This window comes from Calypte anna, chromosome 9 (genome assembly GCF_003957555.1).
Source record: "Calypte anna isolate BGI_N300 chromosome 9, bCalAnn1_v1.p, whole genome shotgun sequence".
Taxonomy (NCBI): Eukaryota; Metazoa; Chordata; class Aves; order Apodiformes; family Trochilidae; genus Calypte; species Calypte anna.
The window spans coordinates 24409231-24431181 of NC_044255.1; the positions used below are offsets into that span (position 1 = coordinate 24409231).

At 51.5% G+C, this 21951-nt stretch overlaps 1 protein-coding gene and 1 long non-coding RNA gene across 2 annotated transcripts in view; one reads left to right on the top strand and one right to left on the bottom strand.

The window, feature by feature from the left end:
- Positions 1–11031, bottom strand: part of LEKR1 (leucine, glutamate and lysine rich 1) — a 35867-nt gene extending 24836 nt beyond the window's left edge. Inside the window, exons 1-2 of the mRNA XM_030456488.1 lie at positions 10840–11031; positions 2155–2369 (exon numbers count right to left, since the gene is read on the bottom strand). Coding sequence (XP_030312348.1) covers positions 2155–2369; positions 10840–10887 — 263 coding nt within the window. The 5' untranslated portion in view covers positions 10888–11031. The remainder of the gene's footprint in view (positions 1–2154; positions 2370–10839) is intronic.
- Positions 11032–14804: 3773 nt separating this feature from the next.
- On the top strand, positions 14805–18637 carry LOC115598777. Its single transcript, XR_003987913.1, has 3 exons — positions 14805–15010; positions 17058–17276; positions 18222–18637. It is a non-coding gene; the product is annotated as an uncharacterized LOC115598777 (long non-coding RNA).
- Positions 18638–21951: the final 3314 nt, after the last annotated feature.

Sequence of the window (21951 nt, forward strand, 5' to 3'; positions counted from 1 at the left end):
AGCACATCACTGCCACTTCACAATATCACTTTTTGGGGTTTCCCATGAGCTGTTTGAATACATCCCCCCCCAAGGGTACCACTCCACCCATCCCCAGCTGCTGCCCAGCAGCCTCTCTGCAAGATTCCAGCAACCCCCTGGTTGCAAGCAGAGCAAGGGATCAGTGTGGCTGCTGGGGACTCCTTCTCAGGAGTAAAGAAATAATACTGGAATTGACAAATATTTTACAAAGTGCAGAAGCACTGCAGCCACCTTTGCTTTCGTTTTGAAAAGCAAATGAGAATGGGTTAGTTAAAAAAAAAAAGGATATATAAACATTAAGCCATAATATTTCTGTGCATTTGGTACTGCTAGCAGATAAATCACACATTTAGAGCACATTTGCAGAAAAATGCAAATTTAAAAAAATATTAGGGCTGCTGAAGACACCTGGATCTGTAGAGCTCTGCCAAAACCAGAACTGAGCAGCTGGGAGTTTAAAAGCAAATTGTTTGGGCTCAACTGTGATAACTGGGAAGAGAAAGAAAATCTTTTTAGCACAGATAAAACTTGTGTAAAAATTAAAAGACATTTCTGGCATTTACCCATAGCTACCTGTGACTTTCTTGAGAGTAAAGGGCAGGAGGGGAGAGAATAAAAGCTGTTTGATTGCACCTGGGAGCAGGATCAGCTTGGTGGCAGTGAGCAAACAGCCACCCCCAGCACTCCCAGCAGTGCCAAGCTGCTTTTCTGTGAACTACACCTGGAGCAGAAAAAGCAATGCCTGCCAGTGAGTGAGGGCAAACAAAAACTCTGAGATCTGGGGAAAACTGGATGCTCATTTGCTATTTTTACTCATTGCAGACTGAGCAGTATTAAAAAAAAAACAAAAAAAACAAGAAAAACAAATCTTTTGGCAGTATTTTAAGATCTTTTTGGTTTTAAAAGAGCTGAAAATCAGTAGACTTGTTTTAATTCTTCCCATTCCAGAGATGGGGAGTGAGGAGGTCAGCAGAGGGCTCAGAGGGACAGGATCAGTCTGTGTACCCCAAAGAAGAGGTGGGGGAGGCAGAGTTACACCCTGCCTGCTCCTCACCATGGGAAGGAAGAAAAATAAACAGATCCTGGTGGTGATATTTAGGAAAAACTGGAATGGCTCCTGAATGCTGGCATGGAGAGAGAAGCATGAGGACACACCAGTCCTCTGCTTATGGCTCATGGAATTAGAGAATCAGAATGGTTTGGGTTGGAAGGGTCCTCAAAGATCATCCAGTTCCAGCCCTCCTCAAGTTCCCAGGAGCTGTGAGCATTCCCAGCCCTTCCCAAGGGCAGGGAAAGGGAGGAAGAAGGGGGGAAGAAGAAGGGGGGAAGAAGAAGGGGGGAAGAAGAAGGGGGGAAGAAGAAGGGGGGAAGAAGAAGGGGGGAAGAAGAAGGGGGGAAGAAGAAGGGGGGAAGAAGAAGGGGGGAAGAAGAAGGGGGGAAGAAGAAGGGGGAAGAAGAAGGGGGGAAGAAGAAGGGGGGAAGAAGAGGGGGGAAGAAGAAGGGGGAAGAAGAAGGGGGGAAGAAGAAGGGGGAAAGAAGAAGGGGGGAAGAAGAAGGGGGGAAGAAGAAGGGGGGAAGAAGAAGGGGGGAAGAAGAGAAGCAGCCTGCCCCATTTGGATTTCCAGACCCCTGGTTCTGAGGAGCAATACCCCAGCAGAACCCAAGATTGTCCTCTTTGCTTTAGCACTCTGTGTCACCCCTCCAGAGAGGGCACTGTAAGCTTTTGATCCTGGTAATTTTTTACCATGTTACTAAGAGACAATAAGTAAACATTCCAGAACTGTGAAACTCCCAATACTGTGGAATTCCATTTAAAATATTACAGGTTTATTACAGAAGTGTAAGGTGAAGTATTTGAGCATTTCCCCTTGGGAGTGAGTGCAGGGGCAATACCTCTGAAATGCCTTATGATCTGCTTGGCACTTGAAATACACTGACTGGTTCTAAACTAGTCAGAATTTCAAACTTGCTTCCAGAGAACACCAAGAAACTGATTTAAATGAAGCATTACAGTATATCTGTGACATCTGACAGAAGGCAGACAAATCCCATTTGTATTTTAAACTTCTTTGGAATGAAATTACCTACTAGACACCCAGGAGGATAATGCCAGGCTAGGTGACATGTTCTGACCTTTCTGCTTTTGATTGACTGTCAGCTCTGTAGTGCTCCAGGTCCTGGTACAGAGCCTGCAGTTCTGCTTGGAGCCCTTTTTCCCGTTCTATGCTTCCTTCATAAAACTTCAGCTCCTTCTCCATTGCTTTTACTTTTTCTTCCATCACCTTAAATTCATGAAGGATCAAATAGCTGACTCCACAGTACTTGCACACTGTCTCATCCCGGGACATCTAGGGAAAAAAAAAGAAAAAAAAGGATAAAATTGTAAGAAACAAGTTGAACAGAGAAAAACTGGATCACGTTAAATAATAATAATAATAAATGGGAATAGTTTAAACTGTTTACTGCTCTGGAGCATTTATGATCAGATGATGTTATTGCTTTAACAAATAATGAAGACAGAATTCTCCACTAGCAGCAGGAACTCAAGCTATGGCAGTCCTTTAGCTTCCTGGAAACCTCACCAGATGCAGCAACTCTGCAGTTTCCCATGTGGGAACTCCCCCTGGAATTTAAATGACAGTACCTCTGGATTATGTTTGATGTACTAATTTCAAATGAAATGCTGTGTTTTACACAGTTATCTCCTTAATGAAATCGTGGTCACCTGAGCCAGAAAGATGTTATTTACTGTGGGGTTTTAACAACTCTGATCTAATTAAGAGGGCAAGCTGCAAAGCAGAAAGTGAATAATGATGTAATCCTGCAATCTCTACAGAAGTAATTCAGACAAGTAAGGGACTAATTATGGTGATGCAGTATCCATGGCACTCGTCCATGTTGTGGAAAATGCAGCTCATTTGTTAGGTATGAAGTATTTATTCATCAGTGATTAAAGAAATACAGAGTGCACAACCCATGGCTCATGGAAAAGCCATCTCTGGAACTGAGAACCTGGCTTCTGGGCAAGCCAGCAAACTCAGGGCTCCATAAACATGACCCCAGAGATGTGCTCTGACTCTGACACACACCTGCTACCCCAGGTACCTTCTGCTCCTCTGAATTTCATCATTCTCAGCACCAAAACCAACTGCTCACTTTGCAAGTGATGCACAAGCAAATAAAGAAACCAGGCAGGCTGAGCCAAGAAGGTCCAAGAGCTCAGCAGGGGACACTGTGAGACACTTGGGTAAATTAAAAGAAATGACATTAAGATGAAAGAAAACAGCTTCCAGAAGTTATAAACTGAAGAGCCATGATTCCATGATTCAACAAACTTTAACACTTAATATCTGACTTGATAAAAATGGTATTTTGGATGCCCTGGAATTATGAAACCAAACTTTATTTTCCAGTTTCTAAGTTTTGCCCCAGTTTAGAATACCCCTGGTTACAGCTGCTCTGAACGAGCTGAAAATGCAAGTTTATTTTTCCTGGCAGCTGCAAACTGGGCTTGGAAATGTGAAACTGTTCTTCAGGATAACTACCATAAAATTCCAAAGCACTAAAATTGCTGTATTGAAAAAAAAAGGACAAAATAAGGTGTTGGAAGGAGCACAGGAGGGGGCTCATGTCCCCACAGGAACATTGTGCTCTGCCCCATCACTGCTGATGGCAAACAAACAGTGCCAGAAATGTCACAAACCAAAACAAAACCATTAGGGGGCTGAGCTGAAAATGGCTTGTGCTGGAACCACTGCTTTTTAGGTTTCAAAATCAGTGTTGCTACTGAACTTAAAACTAAACCTGTAACAACAAGGGTTATCCCTCTGGGCTGAGAGGGAAATGGGGCCTGTCCTGCCTCATGTCCACTCCTGAAGGTGAAGGGAAAACTTGCAAGGATCAGGTTGGATTTTTAAAGGACAAGAAAGCCCAAGGGCTCTCTGTTATTGCAGTAAGGAAGGAAAATTCTGTCTTCTTAATCAGAACCTTCCCTCTGTGCATGCATGGTTATCCCACAGCACTGCAAGGTACTGAGCAGAGAAGGAACCACTTCCAAAACCTCCATCTGCATCTCAGTAGCAGTTTCCTAACACCAGCAAAGAACTTGGCAGGGGCTGAGAACTGCTCACAGGCAAACCAACCTGAACTCTGTGCTGCAGGACGTTCACACCAAGCACCAAGCTGAAACTTGGAAATCCAGCCCTGCATGCCCAACAGAGCCAGAATATGACCAGAGGCAGCTGAAAGGGAATAGGTTGGGGGGTTTCCCCTCTTCCTTTCCCGTTCCTTTTTCCTTTCCTCTTTCCCTTCCTTTCCCCCTTCCTTTCCTTTTTCCTTTCCCCTTTCCTTTCCTTTTTCCCTTTCTTTCCTTCTTCCCTTCCTGTCCTTTTTCCTTTCCTCTCCTTTTTCCTCTCCTCTTTCTTTTTCTTTCCTCTTTCTTTTGCTTTTTCCTTTCCTCTTCCCTTTTTCCTTTCTTTTCCCCTTTCCTTTCCTTTTTCCTTTCTTCTTTTTTCCTTTCCCCCTTCCTCTTTCCTTTTTCCCTTCCTCTCCTTTTTCCTTTCATCTCCTCTTTCTTTTCCTTTCCTCTTTCTTTTCCTTTCCTCTTCCCTTTTTCCTTTCCTTTCCCCTTTCCTTTCCTCTTTCCTTCCCCCTTTTCTTTCCCCTTTCCTTTCCTCTTCCCTTTCCTTCCCTCTTTCCTTTCCTTCTCTCTTACATTTTCACCATCACAACCCAGGTCCCTCCTCAGTGATACAGAAAACATCTCCTCAAGTTCCTGAGCTGCTTGGACATTTTTCAGAAGCTCCTGAAGCTCCATGCAGAGAGGAACAGAGAAATGCTGTCACTCAAAATAACAGCAAAGCTATCCTAGAGCCACACCAATTCAATGGGCAGAGCCAGAAAGCATTTTATAGATTAGAAAATGACTTAGAAGTAAAATTAGTTTGGGTTTTGCTCAGCTTCCAAGAGAAATAATATTATTTTGTCTGTGTTCCTCTATTGGCACCTTTGATAATCCCTGAACCAGAATATTTGCTTGTTGGCACTGAGGGAAGAAATACCTAAAAGTCTAAAGGTAGGGAAGAAATACCTAAAAGTCTAAAAGTAGGGAATAAAGGTTTCCTGAGCTCCCTCCTGGAAAAACCCCTGGAGTGGGAGTGCAGTCCTTATCAGGTACCAGATAATCCAGGGAAAGCTTTGTAAATGACCTGTCCAGGAGAAAAGATTCCATCAGACTTTGCACCTCAGGCACCAAAGTTGATCAACCACCATCCAGAGGTCTGGAGGAAACACATTTTCCTGAGTTATTTGTACAGAGCTCCCTTTCCTGGAATAACATTCCAGCTGAGGAACCACCAGGAATGTGCATTCCATACACAAGTGTTCCTGGGTTTGGATTGCATATTTCACTATTGCCATGGGATGGAAAGATTTGTTATCTGCTTAGATGTAAAGCAGGGGAAACAAAAAAAAGAGGGGGAAAAGCCAAGTTTGGAAGGAACTGAAAAGGAAACCATCAGAGCTGTAACTAGAAAGGGGACTGGGGATGTTCTCAGCAATGAGAACAAGCAGGAAGTTGAAAGAAATCAATTAGGAACAAACAACCAAAACTAAACCAAACAGAAAGTAGTTTTTGTGCTGTTTCAACCCCGAGCTGTGTTCCATTTGGGAAGAAGTGACATTATTCCATGGTTACCCAGAGTTCTTGAGGTACTGAGGGCAAGAGGAGAGCTGAGCCCAGATGGACAAGAATTCCAGGTGCAGGGCTGGCTCAGCACCCTGAGCATCTGCAGAGAAGTTGTAAGGGGAAAAAAAAGACAGATTTCTTCAGTGGTTGGGACCATTTTTAGCCTCTTGAATGACAAGACAGAAATTTCTATCATTTCAACCAAAGAGCTGCAGGGAGCATCAGCTTGGGCACTGACAGTCCCCTCCTCTGGAACTGCAGGTTCCACCCACAAGAATGACCATGAGGAAGAGCTGAATTATTTTCACAAGCCAAATAATCTGCTTTCCCACTTAGCAGTGCCTTGGTACCACAGCCTCCAGCACATGGGTGATTTTTCTCAGGAACAGCCTGTTACAAGCTGCCAATAAACAGCCACGACTCTTAAAAGCCAGAGTTAACTCCTAAATTAATGAGACTCTATTAAAAAGCTTTGAATATGTTTCTGTGCACCCTGAAATAAAAAGAGAGCCCTGTGAGCACAGATGTGCCCCTTGTACATTCATTTTACAGTGGGAGGGAGGGATGGAGAGCCTCAGGCAGGGAACAGGAGGAAAAGAATGGATAAACTGAAAGGGAAAAAAGATGATGCTGCAGCTGAGTGTCCTAAATTATTTCTGTGTATTGATTGCTGCAGTCTACCTTATCTAATCTACTTTCTTTTTTGGTTTACTTCTCTGCTGTGCTGTTTTCCTTTTCCTCATGCTCCTGACAAGCTGCCCAGTCCCTCTTACACAAGAAGTAACTCACTGCTCAGACCATGCAACTCATACCCTAGGAAGAAGGTGTAGTCTCCTGCTGTACATGCAACAACGAGGAGTTCTTGCATTTAAATTTCTCTTTTGTTATTTTATTACTCAAAGAACGATTTCAAGAGCCTCAGTACAAACTTCACTTCTTTTAAGAACAAAAAAAAAATGTTTATTATGAGTCAAGTTCCCTGTTAGAGAGTAAGCCAGACTGTAATGCTCAGCCATGCTGCATACAGAAGTATTTGTTTAACTTCCATAAAACAGCAGCTGCAAAATAAAACCCATAGTCCTTGCTTTGAATACATATGAATAGTGCAGAAACAGGCTTGTAGTGAAAACAGAATGCCCTGCTCCCAAAAGTTGCATTCAAACCATGCCCTGAAACAATCAGGTTGACACGACAGGAAATAATACTCAGATTTCAGGTAGCTTTGATTTATTTTTTTTTTTCTTGCCTGGGAGTAAAGCAGAATAATGAATCATAAAATATATATTCAATAATGAATCATAAAGCCTGTGTGACTGCACACTCACCCAAGCCCTGCAAACCCCCAAGGGGTATCCAAGAGGACACTTGCTGGTCCTCACAGCCCCTCTGGGGATGTGTTCCAGCACCCTCAGCAGAGACTTCTTATGAACTGAACCCTTGCAACCAAACAAGAGGGAATTTAACCCATTGCCCACCACCTCTCTGCCTGACAATGACTTCTCACATCTGGCTGCAAATCAACTGCTTGGGATGCAAGGGATGCTGCAGCTCCTGGTACCATGGGTGGATGCAGAAAGAGGAGAGGAAAGCCTGAGGGTCAGGGATCCAGCCCTGACCTTCTGGGAAGAGCTCGAGCAGAGTGCAGACAGCCCTAACCTTGTGAGTACAGCAGGAGATCCACGTCCTTCGTGACCCCCAGTGACTCCAGAGTTGTCACAGTAAGAACAGGATCTGGTGACCCAAGCCCAGAAGCTCTGCTTTCTGTGACACCACAAGACAGAGTGGAAATGCAGCCTGGGAGCTGGCTTTGCCAAATCAGCCACTGGGTAAAAGAAGCAGGTAAGGGTAAAGGGTAAAAAAATAACTTTCCAACATCTCCCAAGCACATTACAGTTGCTGGGAACGTTCAAAGAGCTGGAGCTCAACATCCCAAGAAAAGCCAAATATTAAATGTTCTTGAGCCAAGTGGGCACAGGGCACCAGCATCATTTTGAGAAGCATTTGTAAGGCAGGTGCTAACAGACTCTGGAAAGCCCTCCTGCCACTCTGCATGGAAAGGTTCCTGTGTTCATCTGGAGGGCATGAAGGGAATTGCTGCTGCTTCTGAACCCACATTGCTATCATGCTGTAAGCAGTAAGTCCATAGCTCTGTTGTGGTTCACTTCTGCAGAGCTCAGGGTGGTGGAGAGGACAGATTCTGTAGCTGAGTAACACAACTGAACTAGGAAAGAGCCTACGAAAAAAAACCAGCCCCGGGTTCTAAGACAGCAAGAAAAAGTAAAGATAACATAAAGTGCTCATAAAGATACCATAATGTGCTCAACCTCCAGCACAAGTGGCAGAAGGAATGAGTAAGCACTGCTCCCAGCTCTGTACGTGATGTTTCGTGGATAGCTGGATACCACGGGAACGTTCTGTCCCCAGGGATAACACTGCTCCAGAGTTCCTGCTCTGCTTCCCTCCTCAGGGGCAGGAGAACTCCTCCTCTGCAAGGGGATTCTGGCCTCTATTCATTTTATGAGTCACCTTAAGCAAGGGTTGTTATTTGCCCCTGGAGGAATCCCACAGCTCCTCTGGCTGAGCTGCCCAGAGCTGGAGTTCCGTAACACTCAACCAGAATGAGCCCACAGAGAGGTGAGGATGAAGGAGATGAAGGATCCACCATCCTCCTACACATCTGAGTATGTTACTGTGCCCTCAAGTATTTTCTAGAACAAGTAAACCCAGTTTTATTACACTTTGCCAGAAAAACAGGCTTTTTAAGCTCTTTCTTTTTGCCCTCTCCTGGATTCCCTTCAGTCACTTCATCTTTCTGCAAGCCTGCAGCTCAGAGCTGAAACCTCAACAGCCCTAACCCAAGGATTAACACAGGCCCAAGTTTCACCTGCAGTTCCTATACTGACACATTTAATACTTGCTTCAGTTGTCACATCACTTTTTTTAATCTTACTCTTCTTATGACCTCACTGGAGAGCTCAGTGTTAGGTCTGGCAATTAACAAGGAACCTTCATCAGTTACTGCTCTGTATTTGATGTCTGTGATACCAATGCACTGGACTTCCTCTTTTTGGGTATGTCTTGTTCTTACTAAAAATATGAAGTTCAAAGTTATTCCCACATCCTTCCCTGCCCCAGACTGGCATCATGTATTCCTTACTGCATCCCAAGATCCCAGCTCCATGAAACCCAGCACAGACTGACACTCCTGACAGAAACCATGTCACCCCTCTGCTGTTCCCACTCTGTGCCTGCACTCACACCTCCTTCCTCAACCTCCTCCTCCTCCTCCTCCTCCCAGTGCTTGGATCAGGAACTGATGCAAACAGAAGCCAGGCAGCTGAAGTGGCACGAAGTTACAGCCCCAAGTCATTAATGTTAAAATTCAACAACACTGGATCCAGAAGACACCCAACAAGGTGGCCCAGCTGCTTTTCTGAGCACCTTGCACTGATTTCTGCCAACCACCTTCCTTCTGGTGATGCTGCAACCTCACTTCTAACCAACCCAACCTACTTGGTATCTTCCCTGCTACCAAAACAGCTGCTAAGGAGGCTGTAAATTTCCCAGGTTCTTCCTTCCTTAGGGGCAAGCAGTCCTTTTCCCTTCCTCTGGCAATCCTACCCACCCTTGACTTCTCAGAAATCATCACTGATGGCTCAGAAATTATCTCAACAGTTTCCTGGACTATTCCAGGGAGAATTTCTCTGGGCTGTGCTAACCTGAGTACATAAAGCTTTTCAATTACTTGTTGATTATTAGATGCATTAAAAAGAAAAAACAAATTAAAAATGAGGACAGCAGCATGTTTTATTGCTGAAGTAAAAACTTGAGTGTTACAAAAAGTGCCTGGTGTTCCTCTGGTGTGCAAAGAGCCTCCCCAAAAGTGAACCCCTACAAACAGCAGCATTGTTATAATCTCCCAAACAAAAGAACAGAAAGAGAAGATACAGAAAAGATGCAGGGGAATGTTCTGTTCCTATCCCTACGGACACATCCCTGGGGAACAATCCCCTCTCCTGCTCTGCAGTTATTGCAAACTTGGGGTGACAACACATGCTGAAAGTCAGAGCTCACCTGGCAGTGGCAACACCACCACAGAACCAGTGTGTTCCTACAGCACCAGCACGTGGTGACACTTCACATGGAGTGACACAAATCACAGAACGTTCAGGTTGGAAGAGACCTCCAAGCTCCCCCAGTCCAACCTTTGACCAACACCAGCATCAACTCCTAACCCCTGTCCTTATGGACCAGCTCCAAAAGCCTTTGAAATGCCTCCAGGGATGGGGACTCCACCACTGTCCTGGGCCATCCCAATGCCTGACAACCCTTTCAGTGACAAAATATTTGCTAACATCAGCCTAACCTCCCCTGGCACAGCTTCCATCCCTTTCCTTTGGTCCTATCACAGCTCACTAAGGAGAAGAGGCTGTTTCCCTCCTCCCTCCAAATTCCCTAGATGCAGTTGAAGGGATCCATCATTCTCCAGACCAAACCCCCTCAGCCCCTCAGAGGATTTGTGCTCCAGGCCCTTCCTCAGCTTTGCTGCCCTTCCCTGGACATCCCCATCACCTCTCTGTCCCTCCTGTCCTGAGGTGCCCAGAGCTGAACCCAGGACTCAGGATGTGTACTCCCCAGAGCTGAGCACAGAGGGATGGTCACCTCCTGTCCCTGATGGCCACCAGGGTGCCACCTGGGCACACTGCTGACTCACACTGGGTCCCTGTCACCAAACCCCCAGCTCCCTTTCCAACCACACTTCCCCAGCTCTGTGGCTCCCCATGGGGTGGTTCTGACCCAGCCTTTTTAAACCTCACACCATTAACCTTGGCTCACTGGTCCCACCAGTCTGCAAGGTCCTAACACTGGTCTAACCCTGTAAGACCTCTCTGTCCCCCAGCAGACCCACAGAGCCACCTCCTCCGGTGTCACCTGCAGATTTACTGAGGGGACACTCGGCCCAAATCAATTCTGATGAAATTCCAGAGAAGAGACCCCAGCACTGAGCCCTGGGGACACCACAGCACACCCAACACCGAACCAGGAGCAGGGCACCCCAGCGGGATGCACCCGCACTGCGCAGCACACGGGCTCCGCAGGGTTCGGGTTCCGCACTTCCAGCGGTTCCGTACCTTCCGGATCTCCTGGGGCAGCGGGTGGATGGGGACGTGCCGCTCCATGGCTCCCGAAACTCCCGCGGCGGGCCGGGGGAAGCTGCCAGGGGTGACAGGGAAGGTCAGAACCCGCCGCCGGACACCGGGACCGCCCGGTTCCTCAGCCCCGAACGGGACGCAGCCGGGGCCGAACCGGCGCGGCCTCCCCAGGCCCGCAGCGCCTGCTCGGAACCGGGCCGAGGCTGCCGGCACCGGCGGGGACCCGCGGGTTGGGGCGGAGGAGAGAACGTGCCGGGCCGGTGCCGTGCGGAGCCCCCCGGGCCGGGGTGTCCCCCCGCGGGAGGTGTTGGGGAGCGGGGTGAGGGGAGGCAGCCGGGGCGGCCATTTTCTTACCGCCGCTTCCGCCGTAACCACGGCAACGGCGCGCGGCCCCGCGCCTGCGCCTGAGATTTGGGCTGAATCTCCCCTGTTTCGGTGTTAACACCGCGCTCCTTGGCCTGCCAGAAGCTTGGGCCCCGTTCAGCTTCTGGGCCGCCTTCAGGCACTGGAAGGTGCTCTAAGGTCTCCCCGTGGCATCCTTCTCCTGGTTGAACACCCCCAACTCTCTCCCCCTGGCTCCAGCCCTCCCAGCAGCTCCAGGGGCTCCTCTGGATGCTCCAACAGCTCCGTGTCCTTCTGCTGATGGGGACCCCAGGGGTGGACACAGCTTTCCCCTAGGGGGGGTCTCCCCAAGAGCAGAGGGTGACAATCCTCTGCCTCCCCTGTGGGACCCAGTGACACAGCCCAGGACATGGGTGGTTTCTGTGCTGCCAGCACACATTTTTCCACCTAACAGTACCCAAAGTCCTTTTCCATAGGAATGCTCTCCATCCTGCCACCGCCCAGCCTGCACCAGTACCAGGGGCTGCCCCAACCCAGGAGCAGGACCCCCCAAACCCCAGCTCACGGAACCAAGCGGGTGTGATGTGAATAAATCTGGGAGAGCTGCACTGCCAGGGCTGGAGCTGGCTATTCCTTACTGTAACCAAAGATCCATGGAAAACAGCAAGGACAGACACTCCTCCTGAAAGAAATCGTGTCACCCCTCTGCTCTTCCCACTTTGTGCCCGTATTCCCACTTCGTGCCTGTATTCCCACTTCGTGCCTCCTTCCCTGCCCCCCCTCTGGAGGGGGAGGAGAATGGCACAGGCTTCAGCCTGGTTTCACCCCAAAACCAAGCCTCATTCCTGGCTGGGTTACACAGCACAGCTGAGACACGTGCTCAGCCCCCGTGTGAACCCGTCCCATGCTGCCAGCACCCGATGAGATCCACTCGAGTTCACAGCAAGAAGAAGAAGACCGGGAAAAGACCTGAGAATCGGGAGGTGCCGGTGTAACCCCACTGCCATGGAATTAGTGTCATGTTCTACTTGCCTTCTCATCCCGTGTTATTCCATGTGCAGGGGGCCAGGAACCCGAGTTGCCATGAGATTTGTTTGTCTCACATCCCGTGCCTGGCAGCAGCCATCTGCTTTGTCCCCACTGTCCCCAGCGAGGCAGCTGGCACAGCCCTGCTCTCTCTGCACCTCAACCTGGCAGGGACAGGGACACGGACACGGAGTGCTGGGGATGAGGGGACACGAACACAGCCAGGCTGCTCACCTCACCTCCCAGACCCGATTCCCAGCCTCCCCCGAGCAATTCCCACATGCCCAAAGCATTTCCTAAACGCTCAGAGTGCTTTCTGTATGCCCAAAGCATTCACAGAATTACACAACCGTGGAATTGGGTTGGAAAAGACCTTTCAGATCATTGAGTTCAACCATCAACCAGCACTGCCAAGGCCACCCCTGCCCCATGTCCCTCATCCCCACATCCCCAGGGCTCTGAAACCCCTCCAGGGATGATGGGGACTCCAGCCCTGCCCTGGGCAGCCTGGGCCAGAACCTCACAACCCTTTCAGTATTGAAATGTTCCCAAATATCCAACCTAAACCTCCCCCGGCACAATTTGAGGCCATTTCCTCGTGTCTTTATCACCTAAGTGTGGTATCACCCATCACAACCCTCTGAAAAGGGGGAGTTTAAGATCTCCTCTCAGCCTCCTCCTCCAAGCCTTAAACAAAAAGACAAATGATAAAATGAAATACAATAAAACAAAATAAACTGAACTAAACTAAACTAGAATAAACTAAACTAGAATAAACTAGAATAAACTAAACTAAACTAAACTAAACTAAACTAAAATAAAATAAAATAAAATAAAATAAAAATTAGGGACCGCCACTAAAAACTGGAGAAAGGCCATCCTGAAGAAACGAGGTGACCTTCCCCGGCTTTGTTAACCTGATTTAATTTACGCTTAAACTGCTTTTAGCTGCGAAAGGCTCGGTCTCTGGGGCAGCTGTAGCGATGCTTCCAATTTGGGTTTTGTTGGGGCTTTTTCTGTGAACTGCGTAAAGGAGAGCTTGGTATTGCGGAACACAGGGAATTTTACCGCGGAGGAAAAAAAAAGCAAAGCAGGGAATTTGCATGAGCGGGAGCTGTCGGGATGATCCCAGGGTCCAGCGCGGTCCCACAGGGGATGCTCCCCCCCAGCCCTCGCGTGTGTTGCCGCCGTGACCCCGCTCCCCGTTGCGTGCCGACCTCGGCGCCGCGCCGCAGCCCTTAATCCCCGGTTTGGCAGCAACCGGAGAGCCGCATGCCCCAGCTTCCCCCCCAACCCCCCCGGCCCCGTTAACCTCTTCGTGATCCAACACCATTCTCCACTCCCCCTCCATCCCCCTTCCTCACAACCTCTCCCGCCTCGCCGTGCCGGCGAGGGGGATGCGGGAGGAGGGGGGGGGGGTGTTGCGTGTGAAGGGCTGCTCGCCCACCCGCGGAGGTATTTAATTAGGAGAGGCATTAACAGCGAGACGGGGGAAGGCTTTTGATGGGGGCGGGCGGTGTGAAGGACGGGGAGGAGGAGGAGAAGAAGGAGAAGGGGGGGTGTTTGTGCCTGGCCGCGCCTTGCCGGCATATGTTGCCTCTGCGTGATGGCGGCGGCAGGGGCAGGGGGAGCGGCGGGACGGGCGCCCGGCGCCTCTCACGCGATGGCGGCCCTGACGTGCCGGGAAAGGGTGTCGTGCGATGAGATCAGCGCCCAGCACCGCGGGGAGAGGAGGGGAGAGCAGAGCAGGGAGGGGACATGGGCGGGAGGGAGGCACGCATGGGCCTGGGGAGGAACGGCGAGGGCGGGGGTGGGGGGCGTATGCCGATGCCTCCCCCATCCCCACTGATGCCTCCCCCATCCCCGCCGATGCCTCCCCCGTCCCCGCCGCTGCGGGGAGTGTGTCCTGGGGGAGGCTGAGGAGATGGTGGTGTGAGGAGGGAGTGTCCCTGGGGAGGTTGAAGAGGTCCCATGGTGGAGGGAGAAGGGGGGACGGGGAGAGCGTGTCCTGGGGGCACAGGAGACCCTAGGCTGAGGAGAACCTGTTCTGGGTGCTGGGGGGGCCCTGGGCTGAAGGGATCCTGTGCTGGAAGTGGGGGGACCCTGGCAGGCACCGTGCAGCCAGGATGCTCCTGGGGAAGCCCCGAGGGGAAGAACAGGAGGAGGGGCTGCTGCTCCCTCCTCACTGCCCTCTGAAGTGGCTGCACCCTGGGAGCTGGGGGCTCTGGTGGGCTGAGAGGGGTCGGTCTGTCCCTGAGGGGTCTGTCTCTCCCCAAGAGGGGTCTGTCCATCCCTGAGGGGGTCTGCTTGTCCCTCCCTAAGAGGGGTCTGTCCCTAAGGGGTCTGTCTGTCCCTGCTCATAGCCCAGCAGGTCCCCCAGGTCCGGGTCAGGCCGTGGGTACCAGCCTGAGCACCCGGTTCTGCTGGAGATCAGGTTCCAGGCAGCAGGAGCAGCTCCAAGGACAAAGGACCAGGCCAGAAGAAGGAGTGCGTGACACGCAGCAGCCCTAAGCCAGCGATTTCCATTGTTTTCCAGCAGGCTTTGTACCTTCCCAAACACACGTGGAAAGCCTCCCGCTGCTCAGAAATCCCAGCCCCGGAGGAGCAAAGTCCGTGCCAGCTGGACGCCAGGGAAAAAGGCCAATAAAGTCCAGCACCTTCCTGACACAGAGCAGGGCTGGCCAGGGGGTGAAGAGGTGCTCTTGCCCCTTGAACCTTTCCTGGCTACAAGAGAAATCCCTTTCATCCCACCCCCCCTTGGTTCGGGCTGTCCTTTCATTTGGTCAGTGCAAAGTGTGAGGAGGAGGAGGAGGATTTGCAGCATCGTCAGAGAATTCCTGCTGGCAGTGGTGGTTTTCATAGGGCTGAGCAGAGCTCAAGTGCTTAATGGCTCAGAGCTGGGGGCATGGGGGGACTTGGTGAGGAGCAGGAGGGGTCCTGGTGCTGGGTGACCCGGTGGGGGTGGGCAGGAGGAGCAGAGATGGCAGGAGCTGGGGAGAGGGATGGGTGAAGGCAAGGACAGGGCGTGTGGCAGGGAGGTTCCTTCTGATCATGCTGCACATCTAGTTCCTGTCTGTAGGCTGCATGGGGTGCTGGGCTGGGTGGGTTTCCTCCCCAACCCCCTGACTGTGCAAATGTCCTAAGGATGAGCTGGGGGGTAGGGGAGCAGTTGGTGGAAGGATGTTTGGAGGAGGGATCCGGGCAGGATGGCAGCCTGGGAGGGAAGGTCAGCTGGGTTGTTCTGGGCAAAGGGACAGCAGTAGGATAGAAACTCTGCTCAGGCAGTGTGAAAATGATGGAATTGGGACAAGGAGCAGGGTACTGGTGGTGGCGTGCCAGTGGTGGTACCTGGTGTGATGCTGGCCCCACAGCAGAGTGAAAGATGGCAGGAATAGGGTCAGGAAGGAAGAGATCCCAGTACTCCTGTTGGGACATTGCTAAATGGAAGCCAGGCTTCTGGCTGGAAGAGCACACGGGGTGAATCAGGGAAGGAATCTGGATGATTAAGCAGCAGCTGAGTGCCAGAAGTGAAGAACTGTCAAGGATAATATCAGGAGTGGATGTGTAGAGGACAGGGGGTTTATTTGCCACGACAGAAAAGGATTTGAAAGGGAACACAAGAAGCTCAGTACTGAGTGTGAATTGGCAGCAAGAGGGCTTGGGAAGGGAGCCAGGAAAGTGTCACAGATACAGGGCTGGAGTGAGGAGTAGGAGCACAGAGGCAGCTTCAGGAGTCAGGCAGTCAGGAACGGGGAGGAAAGGCAAGGGACATGGGCAGCAGGAGGGGAGCTGGGGAGAAAAATCACCAAAAAAAAACCACCCTAACCCCCTGGGAGACGAGTGCAGAAGGGTTCAGGGGGTTGTTCTTTATCTGTAAGGCATTCAGAGGCCTGGGCTCAATTTATCTAAAAGATCCCCTAATGCTGTGGGATGAGGATGGTGGTGGCACCTCTGAGAGCTCCTCAGGCAACAGAGAACTTTTAGCACCAGGGTGAGGTTCAGCTGTGCAGGACTCAGCACTTTCCCAGGAGCGTGCTAGGAAACTCCCACGGGAACTCAGAAACCTCATAAATCTTTTTCCCTTCCCCCCACACATCCACCAGCTGAGTGATCTGCTTCTTCCTAATTTAAGCACACAGATCTGTAGGGAGGAAAACATTTATACTGATGGCTTGGAAAAAAAAAACCCAAAACAAAACCAAAACACAAAACAAACAAACCTGAAAATCCTGCCAAAACAGAAACTGCCCCCAAAGGCCTCCCTGATGGGAGAGGGTGAGAAGGGGTGAGACAAGACAGATGTTCCTGACAGCCCAAGAGAGCTGCTGCAAGGGGTACCAGGCAGTGAACTGGAGTCAGGGTGGAACAAAAGGGAGAAAAGAGACACAGGGAGCCTGGCTGTGCAGGGGACAGAGCAGCCCCAGGAGGATGGGGAGGCTGCTGTGAATCCTGGGGGCAGGGGCAGGATCATCAGCAGGGAAAAATGATCCATCTGTCTCCCAGCCTGCAGGGAGGGGAATGGGATCATCCATGTGAATACTGAGGCTTGCAAGCCCTGAGATTGTCTTATATCCACTGACAGAACAGTTGTGAAGGTTTTCTGGGGCTCCACTCCATCTCCTGATGCTAAGGGGAACCGTTTAAAATATTAAATAACAGCACATAAAGCTTTGAGGCAGCCGAGGCTGCTCCTGCCTCCACTTCTCATTATTACTTCATGATTTGCAATTGCAATGTAATGTCCTGGCACATCCTGATGATAGGAAAATGCAAATGTTGCATTTCCATGGCATGCCCTGACAATTTCTATTTCTCTCTCTCAGAAAGAGATAACATCGTGTGGATGTTGCTACAACCTCCTTGTTTAAACTGCAGCCACAGCCTTGTACCTTGCTGCCTGGAAACTGAGATGAAAAGAAGAACAGGATTTTTTTTTTTCTTTCACTGCTTTAGAACCCGTTTCCCCTCAGTTAAATTCAACGACTTCAAAAGGCCAAGACCCCATCCATAATGGGTGGGGGCTTCTAGTTTTGTTACCCAAAAGACAGGTAACTATTTTTATTTTTTTTTTAAGTGCAAAAAGTTGTTATTTCTGGGATCTGGGGTAAGATGATGGCCAAGGGAGTGGATTCTGCTCCCTTTGCCCCTGAGTGGAGGAGGGCTCAGCAGCTGAGACCTGAGGTGCCCCCCATCACCTTGCTGGGGGATGCTGGCAGCTCCTGAGAGCTCCTGGGGTTAAAGGGACTGTGGGAGGTGTCCCCATCACCCTGCAGGCTGGGTGATAGGAGGCCTGGAATAGAAACCAGCAGAAGGGATTGCTCCTGGAGCAGGTCAGGAGAGCGTGGTGACCTGCTCAGCATTCATTCACCCTCCCTCCTTCCCGGGACTTTGCTGTCAGCAAGTTGTGATCTGCATAATCTGTTTGCTGCTTGATTATCCCAAACCCTCTCAGAAAGGAAGCCTGAGACAAAACACTTGCTTTTAAAACATTTCCTCACCATTAGCTTGGAAAATAAACTCCTGCAGGCTGTGGGAGAGCTGTCAGCAGCAAGCCCAGGACTGGCACCAGCATGGTGTGCTGAGGGACAGACCCAAACAAGTGTCCCTGGTCCTGCCCCACAGCACAAGCTGGACTGGGGCTGACCAAGCCCTTCACCAGGCTTCTGGAATGGTCCAGAACCTCGGTTCTGCTGGTACCAGCACTGCTTCACCCCTAGGTAAGGCTCCTGGGAGTGGTTTAGCAGAGCTTGAGGGCTTGGACTGGGTGTCCTTGAGAGGTCCCTTCCAACCCAGATTATTCTGGGACCGGAGGCTCTGGTGTAGGATTTGGCTGCCTGGCAGGGATGCTGAACCCAGCCCATCCTGCTCACCTGGACCAGGACCCACCAGGGGAAGAGCAGGTTGGGAAAGGGCATTTCCCTGTCACCAGGGCAACAGCTATACATCTAGATTTCCTTCCTGTATATATCTCTATTTCCTTCCTGTTCACACAGCCTGTCACTGGCAGCCCTGCACAGTGCACCCCAGGGCTGTGCAGCTTGCCAGAGCTTTTCCTGGAGTTCCTGGGGAGATGCAGCTTTGCTGGGAGACCCCTGAGGTTGCAGCCACTGTGAGGGCAGACTGGAAAGCTGCCTGGATGTGCCAGGTCGGCTGGAATTGCTCCACCAGGAGCCCAGAACAGCAAGACACAACCTGCATCTCATTGCTACATCTGCAAGACCAAACCTTGCTGGGAAGCCAGGCTTGACCTGGGGTTCCACCAGGGTGACTAAGAGGGTGCTGCCAGCCCTTCATGGCCTCTCTAACAGTGCAGCAACTCCTGGCTGCAACCCAAGGGCTTTCACATTTCCTTCAGCACCCTCCACACCCACCTCCCACCACACCGGGGACATCTGCATGGCACAACTCACCTTTTCCTCCCAGCCCTGTGAAAAAATAAAAGCAGAATGGACTCCTGAGTGCTTTAGCAATCCTCCCCTTCACTGCAGGGGCAATTTCCTAGCAAAAGGGCTTTTTTCAGCTGGTGTTGTGGTGGTGAAAAGCAGGTGAGGCCCCAGCTGCAGCAGGCAGAGCAGGAGGCTCTGAGCATGGGGCTGTCCCAGGGGATCAGCCCCATCCCCTGCATCCTGCATCCCACAGCCTCTCACAGCCAGTTGTCCCTCTGCCCTGCAGAGCACACAAAACCCACACAGCACCACAAGCTTCCTGACCTTTACCTGCTGCCCCTTTTTTCCAGAAGGGAGAGGAAAGGCTTTGTTAGGGTTGGGAGAGCCTCCTCTAGCTCCAACCTACCCTTGGCCATCGGGTGAAGGTCCCTTTCCCCTTCCCTCCTCAGCAGGGTTTGAGGTTCCAGGGATCTGGGATCCCCTGCCCAGGACACCCTGTGTGCCACCAGCCTTGCTCTCCTCCTCCTCCTCCTCACTCCTCCGTGGGAGCCCAGCAGCAGGACCACGATCTGAGGATCCCAGGATCCCACTCAGGGGCTCTGGGAGCTCTGCAGCACCTGGGATTGGTGCTGAGCAGAGCTGGGCACTCCCATGCTGCTGTTTGCTCTTTGAGCAATACCCCTTTGAGCACACTTTACAATAGGTAGGGTTGGTAGATACTCCTCGTTGTACCTTACAACCATGAGGCAGCCACAGGGATGGAGGAGCAGCACTGGGATTCAGCTCCCATTCCCCACCCTGAGAGTAAAGCACATGAAATAGTATTGGTAGAGCTGTCACACCCAGAGGCCCCAGCAGGACCCAGGTTCATGGGGCTCTGAAAGCTCCTGCTAAGAGGCAGTCCCTGCCCCAGAGGAGCAGAGCCCCAGCTTGGGGTGGGGGTTTGTTAGCCTGAGCCCCCCTGCCATGCCTGCACCACAGAAAGAGCAGGGGGGTTCCCAGTGGTGCCAAAAGGGGAGGTTTGGGTTTCATGCTGAGTTCTGGCTCCTGGCTGCTTCACAGATGGGGAGACAGCAACCTGAGCTGTGCAAGGGGACCCATTCCTGGGCTGGGCAGGGTGGGAGCTGGGGAAACAACAGGGATGCTCTTCCCATGGAACCACCTTGTGCCCCCTGGAAAAAAAAAAAAAAAAAAGAGAATTTCTGGTAGGTAGAAGCACAGTCCTTGGCCATGGAGACCCCCATCCAATTTCTGATCCTCTGACCTGCTGGGCAAGTGACTCTGCTCCTTCCCTGTGCTCTGGGTCCCTGCTGCTCTCCCCAGAAAAGGGGGATTTGGGATTTGCTGGGGGGGGTTGGGTCCCCCCAAGCATGGTGCCAACCACAGCCAGGAGAGGCCTCAGAAGGGGAGCAGGAAGCAGAACCAGAGCCTGGAAGTGACTAAATCAGGGGGGGAGCAGCAGCTGCTGGTCAGGGCAGGCTGGGACTGAGTGCAGAGGAAATCCTGGCAGGTCAGAGGGATGTGCAGGGCTGGCATTTGGAGCTCAGGGCAGTGAGTTGTCCCCTCTGGGAGCAGAGCCTGGCCAGTAAATCAGGTCTGGCACTCAGCAGGGCAGGGAGGTGTGTGAGGTGCCCCTGACCACCATCCCTGCCCACACCAGGAGGGGTTTTGGACATCTTCCTCTTCCAGCTCAGAGCTCTCCAGCTCCAGCACAGCAAACCCAGCAAGGCTGAGCTCAGCTTTTCCTCCAGCTGGATTTGTGGCTCAGGGAATGCCAAGGGAAGATCCTAACTCGGTGCCCAGGGTGAAGCTGGAAGGCAGAGAGCCAGAGACTGCACATCCCTGTGGGCTGAGCACTCGGGGTAAATCAGAATGATTCCTCCTGCTCCTGCCTGCTTTCTGCTGCCCCTTTCCCATCACCTGCAGCTCCTCAGCCCTGGGATGCTGCAGCAGGATGAGTGAGGAAAGCTCCAACATCTCTGCAGCTCCTGGGCTTCCATCAGCCCCAGGGCTCTGGCTGGCAGGTAACTGGAACCAGCAGCGCACGGGGCTCCTGCCCCCAGTCAGCTTTGATTCAGAGCTGAGCCCAGAGCTGGCAGCTCCCAGCACCTCTGCCCAGCTGAGCTGATCCCTCTGAGCTGAGTCCTCTCAGCCCCTGCCTGCCCCAGCTGCCTGGGCTGCATCTTGGGGATGCTCCAGAGAAGAGCCAGGAGGATGCTCAGAGGGCTGGAGCACCTGGCACATGAGGAGAGGCTGAGAAACCTGGGTTTGTCCTGCCTGGAGAAGAAAAGGCTCAGGGGAGACCTTCTGACCATGTTCCTATATTTACAGGGGGCTACAGAGCAGCTGGAGACTCCCTATGGACAAGGGGAATGGGCACAAGGTGCTCCTGGGGAGACTCCCATGGGACACAAGAGGAAACATTTTCCCCATGAGGACCCTGGGATGGTTTCCCAGGGGAAGAGGTGGATTCCCCCACTCTGGAAGGTTTGAAGTCCCAGCTGGGGATGCTGAGACATCTCAGATCAACAATAATCTGAGAAGGGTTGGAGCAGATGATCCCTGAGCTCCCTTCCCACCTGAGGTTCTGGGATTCTGAGGCATCCCGAGGGAAGTGCCAGAGCCCTGCTGGGTGGGAGCCAGGCAGAGCAGTGCTGGGTGCCACATCTGCCAGTCCCTGAATGTCAGAGGGCTGCCAGGTTTGTTTATTTTAGGGGTGGCAGTGCCCAAGGTGTGGGCATCACCTTTCACAGCTCTTAAAAATAGAAGGTACAAAAGTTGCCTCACCTCATCCCTGCCACGGAGCCCGTCCTGGCTGGAGGAGGGGAACAGGCAGAGCAGCAACAGGACATGGGGGGTTTGGGAAGCAGCTCTGGAGAGGAGCATCATGGCAAGGTATTACCCAGAGCATCCTTCCCTGATTCCCCTTCCCCAGAGCACAGAGGGGCAGAGCTGGGAGAGCAGCCAGACCTCAGCATTCAGGGGATTTCACCCTGCTTGCTCACAGCCTCCTTGCCTTGTGACCACAGAATGGTGGGGGCTGGAAGGGACCTCAAAAAATCCTTTTGGGCAGGAAGAGAGAACCCTGAGGAGGTGCTCAAGGCACCAAACACACAAGAGCCATCATTTTGTGTTTTCAGGCATTTAAAGCCCCTGTGGAACTGCCCCTGCTCCTTGGTAGGGATCACAAAACACTCCCTTCCCTCTCCCTTGTCTGTCTTTTTTTTTTTTTTTTCCCCAATCTGGTGTTTCTCAGCATCCTCAGTGAACCAGAGGCAACCCCAGCCCTTGCCTCCTGTCCTGTTCCATGGCATAAATCAGGAGCCAGGAAAGCCCC